General features: G+C 49.7%; 3 protein-coding genes across 3 annotated transcripts; all 3 read left to right on the top strand.

Moving 5' to 3' along the window:
- Nucleotides 1–359: 359 nt before the first annotated feature.
- On the top strand, nt 360–4,064 carry UCRPA7_84 (putative tetratricopeptide repeat protein 1 protein; the record flags this gene model as incomplete). Its single annotated transcript, XM_007912682.1, has 3 exons — nt 360–695; nt 906–2,972; nt 3,021–4,064. 3 exons carry the CDS (start codon nt 360–362, stop codon nt 4,062–4,064), a joined length of 3,447 nt encoding a protein of 1,148 aa, XP_007910873.1.
- A 717-nt stretch (nt 4,065–4,781) lies between these two features.
- UCRPA7_83 (putative methylitaconate delta2-delta3-isomerase protein) lies at nt 4,782–5,792 on the top strand (the record flags this gene model as incomplete). The annotated part of the gene is made up of 1 exon (XM_007912681.1): nt 4,782–5,792. One exon carries the CDS (start codon nt 4,782–4,784, stop codon nt 5,790–5,792), a length of 1,011 nt encoding a protein of 336 aa, XP_007910872.1.
- A 2,108-nt stretch (nt 5,793–7,900) lies between these two features.
- On the top strand, nt 7,901–9,898 carry UCRPA7_82 (hypothetical protein; the record flags this gene model as incomplete). Its single annotated transcript, XM_007912680.1, has 3 exons — nt 7,901–8,614; nt 8,813–8,877; nt 8,932–9,898. The coding sequence occupies 3 exons, from the start codon at nt 7,901–7,903 to the stop codon at nt 9,896–9,898; spliced, it is 1,746 nt and encodes a 581-aa protein (XP_007910871.1).
- Between the last annotated feature and the right edge of the window lie 146 nt (nt 9,899–10,044).

Below are 10,044 nucleotides of genomic sequence, written 5' to 3'. Positions count from 1 at the left end.
CGTGATATAACTTATGGCTGTGGTCCGTGCATTTTCTCGACAAGGGTGGGAAAGCTTCAGCCTCATCTGGCATGGATACGTTTAGCCTCGCGAAGTCGCTTTATTTCTTTAATTCCCAAGCAAACAAATCTGTCGTGATCCCAACCCCGGAATAAGATCAACCCCAGCTGAGGAGTAGTCTCTGTGAATGCGTTTGCGCGCTTCTAGAGGCATCACAGCTGGAGTCACGACTGCCAAATTTATCTTTCCTTCTCTCGCTATTTATTCACAATTCTTTGTCAATTGACACGGCCTCATGATTTGAAAGGCCGCCTTCGAGTCATCCCCACAACGTCGTATCCCCCTTGTTGCGAGCCACTATGGCATCGACTCTCTATAACGGCCATGTCAATGGCGCGCCGAATGGTGCCGCCAACGGCGCCCCCACGAGCAAGCGATTCTCCGACGTGCCCGCCGTTCTCGATATTCCTGTACGCGACCAGGAAGATGAAGCAGTCGAAATTGATCTGATGAACTTGGTCGATGATCCGTCGGATCTCTGCGATCTTTTCGAGACAGAGCAAGCTGCGCGGACTTATTGGATGGCGGTTGCACTTGCCTACGCGAAACTACGACGGGTTGACTATGCCATCGAGATGTTAATCCGTGGTGGCAATGCGATGCAGAATATCAACCCCAGGGATAAGCTCAGTATGGTGAGCTGTCTCTGTTGGATGTATTTATGGAAGAGTCGTGAGGCGCCGCGAACTGCGCCAGAGGGCCAGCTAGTTTCGGAAGCGAAGACGAAAGAATACTATCTTCAACTTGCAACATCTAGTCTAAACGAAGCATCGAGAATCAACCCAGCTTTTCCGCCTCTTTTCCTAGCTCGTGGCGTTTTGCTGCTGCTCAGAGCTTCGTTCCAGACTCCTTCATCATCCGGACCTGCTGGCTCAGCCGATGCGGATAAGGCAGAGCTCTTGAGAAATGCTCTGAAATCATTCGAGGATGCAATTCGAGTTTCCCAGGGAAAGAACATGCTGGCAACCATGGGCAAGGCAAGAGTTCTATTCTCTATGGGCAAATACCCTGACGCGCTTTCTGCATATCAGGAGGTGCTGCGCAAGATGCCCGATCTTGTGGATCCTGACCCTCGCATTGGTATTGGCTGCTGCTTCTGGCAGCTCGGGTTCAAAGATGATGCAAAATCAGCTTGGGAGAGAAGCTACGAGATTAATCCTGACTCGAAAGTCGCAAACATCCTCCTGGGCCTCTACTATCTCGACAGCAGCGGACGTGTTCCAATCAACAGTCCGGAATTCATTCGTCTCTATAAGAAAGCGATGACTGAATACACCCACAAATCATTCAAGCTTGACAGCAATCTCCCACTTACAAATGCAACCTTTGCTGGTTATTTCCTGTCAAAGAAGAATTTTGATAATGTTGACAAGCTGGCACACAAAGCTATTCAATTCACCGATGTCAATGCCATTGCGAGCGACGGCTGGTATCTCCTAGCGCGGAAAGAGCATATTAACGGAGATGTGGAACGCGCTAAAGAATTTTATAAACGAGCTGATGATGCAAGAGGTGGTGATGAGCGGGGATACCTTCCTGCGAAGTTCGGAATTGCTCAGCTTGCTGTGCTCAAGAATGAGATGGGCGATGCCAGATATCACCTGGATCGGATCATATCAAAGTCGAAAAGCTACGAGGCAATGGCTCTTCTGGGTATTCTATATGCTGAAGAAGTGTTTGCGAATCAGGAGGCTGCAGGCAGGGACGAGAACGTTACTGAACAAATGAGAAGAGCTGTCTCTCTTTTGGAAAATGTCAGATCTGCCTGGAAGGATCCCAAGAAGAATCTATCTCCAGATGCTTCTGTTCTCCTCAATCTCGCGCGTCTATATGAAATTGAACATCCCGAGAAAGCTCTCCAGTGTCTGCAGCAGGTGGAGCAATTGGAGATTGATCAGATCCCGCAGTCTGACTACCCTTCAGACGTTGAGGACGAAGCTGCTGTGCATGCGGAACTTCGCAAATTCCTCCCACCGCAGCTTCTCAATAACATTGGTTGTTTCTATTCTCAAGCAGAGAAGCACGAACTTGCCAGTGACCTGTTTCAGGCAGCATTGGGTGCGTGTATCAGAATTGGCGAGAAGGATGAGACCCTGGACACAGATGCTCTTGTGACAACGATAAGCTTCAACCTCGGTCGAAGCTACGAGTCTAGGGGTCTGACTGATAAGGCTATTGAAGTTTATGAAGGTCTTCTAAAACGCCATGACGATTACACCGATGCTCGCATCCGCCTTGCATATCTCAAGTTAAGGACGACTCCGGGTCAAGACGGGCCTGATGCAGTTGCGAAGTTGTATCAAGAGCACCCAACGGATCTAGATGTTCGAGCTCTCTATGCATGGTTTAGAGGCAAGAGTTCCAGGAAGAGGCCAGGCAGCCTTGGAAACCCTAATGACGATCCTGAAGGCCATGTCTACAAGCGGACCCTGCAGAATCATGACAAGCATGACCGTTATGCACTTGTGGGCATGGGTAATCTATGGCTTATGGTCGCTCGCGAGATGCGCAGGGATACGGATGCCGAAAAACAGAAACGAAGCGCGACCTACACCAAGGCCGTCGAGTTCTTCGACAAAGCTTTACAGGTGGATCCGAAGAATGCCTATGCTGCTCAGGGCATCGCGATTGCATTGGCTGAAGATAAGAAGGACTATAAGACAGCCTTAGCGATCTTCTCAAAAGTTCGAGACACGGTCAGGGACGCTCATGTCTTTGTCAACATGGGCCATACCCATTCGGAGTTGGGTCAGTTCTCTAAGGCTATTGAGTGCTATGAGATTGCCTTGTCAAAGGACGGCAAATCGAACGACTCTAATATTCTAGCTTGCCTTGGTCGGACTTGGCTGAATAAGGCACGAAAGGAAAAGAACCTAGACGCTTACAAGTCCGCCCTCGAATGCGCCAAGAAGGTATGTCGCCCTTACACGTTTTAACAAAGGTAGCTAATTTTTCTTTAGACCTTAGAAGCAGCTCCGGAGCAACTTCACTTTAAGTTTAACATCGCCTTTGTGCAGATACAGCTCGCTTCGTTTATTGTCAATATCAAGGAACATGAGCGTACACTACAGCAATTAGAGGACGCTGCAGAAGGCCTTGAAGCTGCTATCACATCGCTAGACGAAATTTCTACCCAGCCGCAGACTCCATATCCCAAGCATGACATTGAACAGCGTGCGAATATGGCCCGGAATACTCAGCGCAAACAGCTGGAGCGTGCTATCGCAGCCCAGAAGGAATACGAAGAGAAGAACAAAGAGAAGTTAGCCGCAGCTCTAGAGCAGCGACAAGCCGAGCTTCGTCGGCGCGAGGAAGAGCGGCAGAAGGCTCTGGATAAGGAGCGCGAGAGACAGGAGAAGATCAGAAAAGAGCGTGAGGAAATTGCAGCCCGCGATAAAGTAATGGCTGAGCAGCGTGCCGAGGAAGAGCGCGCGCGACAAGCAGCAGAGATGACCACTGACAGCGAAACGGGAGAAAAGGTCAAGAGGAAGCGAAAACCAGCACCCAAATCCAGTGGCGAGCCCCGCCAGAAAGGTCGGTCTAGACGAAAGAAGCCCGAGGATGGCGATGAGTCGGAAGAAGAGAGACAGCCAAAGCCGAAGAAGAGGCGTCTTGGCAAGAAGGAATCATCCAAATACAAATCTGCAGAGCTTGTCGCGGACAGCGACGATGACAGTGACGTCCTTGACGCAGCAGACAGAGTTTCCGCACGAGACGATACTCCAGCCTCACCCATCTCCGATGTTCCCACTCCAAAATCAGATGACCAGATGGATGTTGACAATGAGGCGCGAGATGACGAGGATGAGGAAGGAACTGTGGGCAGGCGGCAGCAGTCAAAGCGATCTAGAAGAGGTCGCATTGTGAGCGATGACGAGGACGAGGAAGACGAAGGGCCCGCATCACCAATCAACGGCGATGACGCTGCAAGCCCAGGAGGAGGCTACGAGTCTCCGCCTGCAGATACTAGCATGGCTGATGCTGGCGATGATGATGACGAGTGATGCAGACCCATTGCTCTTGAAGTTGCCTCTCACAATCGAATCTACTCAACAGGCACAGCGTCAATGCGCGCTTTGCAATGTAATGATATTGTTAGTAGCTAGGAAGCGCATGTAAAATTGGTGATAGTGTTAGCCTCAAACTACTGTATAGAGTATGAAGACGACAATCAAACATACGATCCATCAATTCGAATGCCTGTGAGTACTGTCTTTGGACATGTCGGCACTCCCCCTTTGCTCCTGTTGCAAGTGGGGCCAGCCCCACGCCGATCTGCCGAGCCGACTCCCCGGGCACTCTTCCGAAGACCTCTCGTGTGTCGAAGAGCAACAACAATAAATTCGAGATGAAAACGACAGGCATCTTTCGACTTCCGGAACAGCTGCTGACGTGAGGATAAAAGACAAAGCCGAGCCTTCATAATCAACTGCAGAGGGCTCACACACTCCAAATCGCTAGACATGGCTGGAGTGACGTTCTCGACGAGCTGCAGTATTGTCACCAGGTCCTTGAGAACCTTCGATACTCTACCGAGGGCCCCGCCAATTTGGCAGCGGCGGCGACTTATTTTTGGGGCTGTATCGCATTATTACTCAACAAACATGGTGCCGAGGAGTTTTCCAGCTATCTTCGCCCGAGGTGGGACATCAAATGGTCTGGTTATCAATCGTCATGACCTGCCGCCGCAAGATCAGTGGCACACCGTCTTACCTGCTGCAATGGGCTCGCCTGATGGTTATGGTCGTCAACTCAATGGGATGGGCTCTGGGATCTCCTCTACATCCAAGATTTGCGTGCTATCACCCACCGACCGGGAGGATGCAGACGTCGAATTCACGTTCGTTCAGGTCGGCATCAAGGACGGCACACTTGACATGGCTGGCAATTGCGGGAATATGAGCTCAATAGTTGGACCTGTAGCCTTTGACGAAGGCTACATAGGCAAGACTGTTAAGAACGTCACGGCAGATGAGAATGGACAGATGACTGCTATGGTCAAAATATACAACACTAATACCTCTAAGGTTATCCACTCGCGCTTCAGGGTCGTAGGAGATCCGCTAAGGTACTGCCCTGATGGCGATTACGAGATGGATGGGGTCCCTGGGACGAACTCGCGAATCACGCTGAGCTTCCTCAGCCCAGCAGGTGCGAAGACAGGAAAGGCGTTACCAACTGGTAACCCTGTGGACATTCTCGAACTCCCCGACGGAAACACTATCGAGGCCTCGTTAGTGGATGTTTCCAACCCTGGAGTCTTCGTGCGTGTGTCTGACCTCCCAGTCCAAAACATCTCATCCCTTAATCCAGCATCTATCGAGGCAGATCCTGAGCTAAAGCTCAGGCTCGAGCAAATCAGACAAGCAGGGACCAGCAAGATGGGTCTCGACCCTCAAATTCAGAGCGTGCCGAAAATAGTTATGATATTCCCTCAGTCAGAGATCAGCTCTGACAGCGCAGACATTGACATTAAGGTCCAGGCCATGTCCATGGGTCAGGCTCACAAGGCTGTCCCTCTGACACTTGCGCTATGCTTAGGTGCCGCAACTAATATTCCTGGGACCATTCCGGCACAGATTGCTCGCTCCATGAATCAGAGGGGCTCAACAGTGATTGGGCATCCCAGTGGCAACGTGGAGATAGGAGCCACTATGGCCGGTGATGAGATTGCCTCTGCCGAGCTCCTCCGGACGGCGCGAGTTCTTATGAAGGGAGATGTTTACTTCTGATGACTGCCAAGCTCTTACGTAAATTCAAAGCATCTCTAGCATGCACGCGGCGACTTGTGATTGAAGAGACTTACGAGGCATAGATGGCACAATCCGTCTGCCCTTCGAAGATGCTGTTCACCTAGCTGGATCAGTAGTATTCGCAACGAGATGCTCTGCTTATGGTAATTGATTTTCATGAAGAATCACATAGAGGCAATTGGGTAGATTAACAATCGCGAGCCTTCCAATACCGGGTTATTTGTCAACAACCGGACACATAACTCTGCGACCTTAATGAAGGAATATTGAAAGCTATGTCGCTAAATGGAGCTATACGCCTGGGAGATAACACCGAGTGCATATAGATGTTTGTCTATTGGTTACGCGGATATGAAGTATTCACTACAAGGAATATTGGGCTCCAGACTACTAACGAAGGCATTATTACTACGAGCGAAAGTATCTTACAACCAACAAGCGGAAGTATTTGATGTACATTGTTCAGCCAGCATTTATTCCTGGCTCCATGGTCCCGTGGATCATACTTACGCTTATCTTTTCTAAAAATTAAAAATAAAAAAGAATAAAAAAACATAAAAAAAAGCCATGTAGTTACCAGAGGAGCATGGAGTTAAACGGCTCTAAGGCCAAACAGTGTCAATATCATGTGGAACTATTCAAGCTTATCCGCCGGCAAGGGCAAGCGATTTTTTATCTTCAAGTCACAGCAAAGATATCAGCTCTCCTTAAAGACCAACCAAGTTAAAAATCACCTTGTAAGGGGAATGATTAAGTTGTTTTGTCAGCTTTCCGGTGTCAACCAAAGAAGGAACACCGTATCTTAGCCCGCCGAACCCAATCCGCGCATCTAAGTAATCCTAAACCAAGTCCCATTCTTAAAGCAGTTAATCATGCTTAATGATCGATGCAAGGCTATGTTCCGGGGTAAGGTAGACTTCGAATATCTCGAGATGCCGTTCGTCTATAGAATCTGTATGGCTGACGTAAGATGCTTGTTCGGTGACACTCTAGGTGTTCAAGATACTGCTTCTGACTCTACCTAATACACTAGTTGACCCTGAGCGGAGTATTAGATTGGCGGTCCGCAGAGGAGCGGATGTACGTGCGGACTTAGTGATTTGTATGACCCCTGTGAGGCAGGAGCTTTCTTACTGCTTTATGATCGATCTGACGGTCCATCAATATGCGAAAGTCGATTGGGCTTACGCTTCTTATGTAGGTGCGCCATTTTGGCATTAGTTGCTCCGACTTGTATTAATTGTTGACTTGTGATTGCGTAGTGTGAACCGCGCGAACTGTATGTAGATTTATCCCGTTCGTGTAAGTCAATTCTCGGCGGTTGCATCGGGCCCTAGTGCACACAACCAAACGGCCGGAATAAAGCTCGTCATCTTGGATCACGCAAGATTTTATTCCGGAGATATTTCAGTAAGCCAGAATGCCATCCTTTTTAGTTCCATTACTGCCACTCTAACTGGCTGAAGACAAGAGGATATGATTGAATGACATGACGACTTCCTGGCGGGCTTGCCATTGCAACGAGGGATTAGCACGACTATGAGCGTGATGCTGACACATCTAGCATATCCCCTAGGTTTAGACTTCTATATAATACCGTCATTGCACCTTATAATGGGCATCCGCTGGGAGGAAAGCCGACCGTTCCATTGTGTCTGATTGCCTATTACGGCAGTGTTCCTTGATTCGGTTTAGCGACAAGCCGTAATCGAGGTCTCAGCTACTCCGTCTCTCCAGCCACATCGTTGATTCTTCAGCCCTGTCAGGAGACTGAAGTGTCGCCTTTCCCGGCCGCCACCGGTATTCTGGCTGCTCCCAGCTGGATTTGAAGCCGCCGGAGGGAACACACCGGCATTGACGCAGTCGTCTCAGTTGGGCAGAGATCCCTTAAAGAGGCATCGTGCCGCCCGCCCGCCCTTCTGCAACGCCGCATCTCAAGAGTTCGAGCCACAGCTGGATGAGCATTGGCTGCACTTGTGTGTCCCAGTTCCAGTCTGTCGGTTCTCTCGCTCCACACACACACATCCCTTGGCCGCTTCCTTTACGGAATTCAAAGTACCGTGCATTGCTACAAGGCGGCCAATAGGATGGACCATTTCAATGTCACAGTTGCCCAGAATGGAAAGCTGATCTCAACTCGACGTGGTCTTCAGGTGTCAAAACAGAAGTTCAACGGCACTTCTTTTGTGAACTCGTACCCACAGGCCAGCAATTGCAGTTCTAGCGCAGATCCCGACTCGTCACAGCTCCTGCAACGGAAATTCAAGTTTGTGACGAAGCAGAAGGAGCCTAAGAAACCATCTGTCAGAAATAAGGCGAAAGATGTAGACAATAAAGATTCAGAGGAGGAGACAAGAAATGACCAGGCCAAGAAACCTGCGAGGAGAAGAAACACAACGCGATCCGATGACAACATCTCTGTAACATCCGCCTCTCAAAGGCCGTCTCCCGAGCAAGACGGGCTCCAGCCATCATTTTCAGTTACAGCTCAAGATTTCTATGACATCGCCGATATTGGCAACCCAACACCATCGATCCCAACATGGGCAACTCACGACCTACCGTCATATATGACAGGGGAGAACCGCAAGATGTTCCACAATTACTTCTCCGTTGTGCCGCGGAAGATGTATCCGTTCGAAGCTGTCCTGGACTACAATCCGAGCCGTTCCTACGACTTCTACTACTTGGTCATTAATGACTTGGCAGCACTTCATTGTGTGCTGATGTGCGGGACAATGTTCGAGTCTATAGCGAAAGGAGAAATGAGCTCCAAAGACTTGTCGTATCACATATCTAAGGTGTGCTCGATCATAAATCGACAACTAGACAATAGTCCAAAAAGAGTCGGCTCAATTACTTTAGAATGCATCACGACGTTGGCCCTCATGGGGGTAGGTTTACAATCATGAAAAGCAATACATTGTATCACACTGACACTCGTGAAGAACTATATAGGCAGATATGATCATTGGCATGTACATATGAAAGGCCTACAGAAGATGATTGAAATGAACGGCGGTCTAGAAGGAGTCCGGCCGGCGCTACTCTCTAAAATCCGGAAGTGAGTATTTCTCACATAGATTTTGACCAACATCGCGCTAACAAAAATGGGTAGAACTGACATCAAGGGTGCTGCTACCCTTGGTTCATCGCCTTATTTCCCATTCAGTCGTCTCTACAAAAACGCCTCCGATACTTTACCGGAAGCAACCCGGCAAGAGATCGTCAACGATGTGACTGCCGTCCTCTCACCAAGCAACATCTCCCCTCCAGTACTGACCTCCGTATCCAACCTTGCCAAGCTCGTGAATGCTTACGCCTACGCTAAGACCTCGAGGCTGGTGACATTCGACCCGAATGAATTCACGGAGGAGTACCAAGCCGTGCAGCATGCACTCGTTTGTGAACCCGGACCACTGCGCAGCGGAGCCAGACCCGGTACCCCCGAGGCGGACGTCGACCCAATCGACCCCTCGTGGCTGAAGACCGAAGACTTTATCAAGAACCACCAAGCTGCCATTGCACCGGTCATACCGGCCGAGCACGGCAATACGCTGGATCCGCTGCTGCGGATTTGCTCTCTTCTCTACCTCAAGGAGCTACTACCCGATTTCCCGCGGAATCTAGGCGGCTACAGCATATTGTTGAGTCTTCTAACACATCAGCTACGTCAACTCATAGATGAGAACCGTGTCAAAACAGCGGTAAACTATCACCACTTAACTAGCGACGACGTCCTAGATCCGCGCTTGCTAGACTGGACAGCCGAGAACGACGATGAAGACTGGGACGGCAAAATTGTGGCGATGAAGCCGGCGCTGGTGTGGGTGTGTCTGATAGGGAATCTCTCGTCTCTCATCGGAGACAAGAACGAGTGCCGGTTTGGCGCGGACCACTATGACCGGTCAGCGTATCGTGAGTGTCTGGCGGAGGTGGTGGGCCTGAGCGTGGACACGGTTGATGACTTGACAGATTCCGATTTGAATCTCTGTCAACTCTTGGATATCAGATGGATTCAGGATGGGAAATGGGATGATAAATCGGCACTCAAGAGGATCTTGTCAGAAGCCGTTTATGAGTAACATGTGGAAAATCTGGGGAATAAGGGCGTTTAGAGCGGTATAATGGGCTAGGAAAATGGGCCGGTGGCATAAACGGGCATATATCGGTGGAATGATTTTATCTGTATCAACACAGTGGCGAGAGCGTTGACCCCCTTCGGCACTCG

Source organism: Phaeoacremonium minimum, assembly GCF_000392275.1.
Source record: "Phaeoacremonium minimum UCRPA7 unplaced genomic scaffold PA7_03_scaffold_3, whole genome shotgun sequence".
Taxonomy (NCBI): domain Eukaryota; kingdom Fungi; phylum Ascomycota; class Sordariomycetes; order Togniniales; family Togniniaceae; genus Phaeoacremonium; species Phaeoacremonium minimum.
Note: the sequence above shows the minus strand (reverse complement) of the source record. Positions and strands in the feature narration are given on the sequence as shown.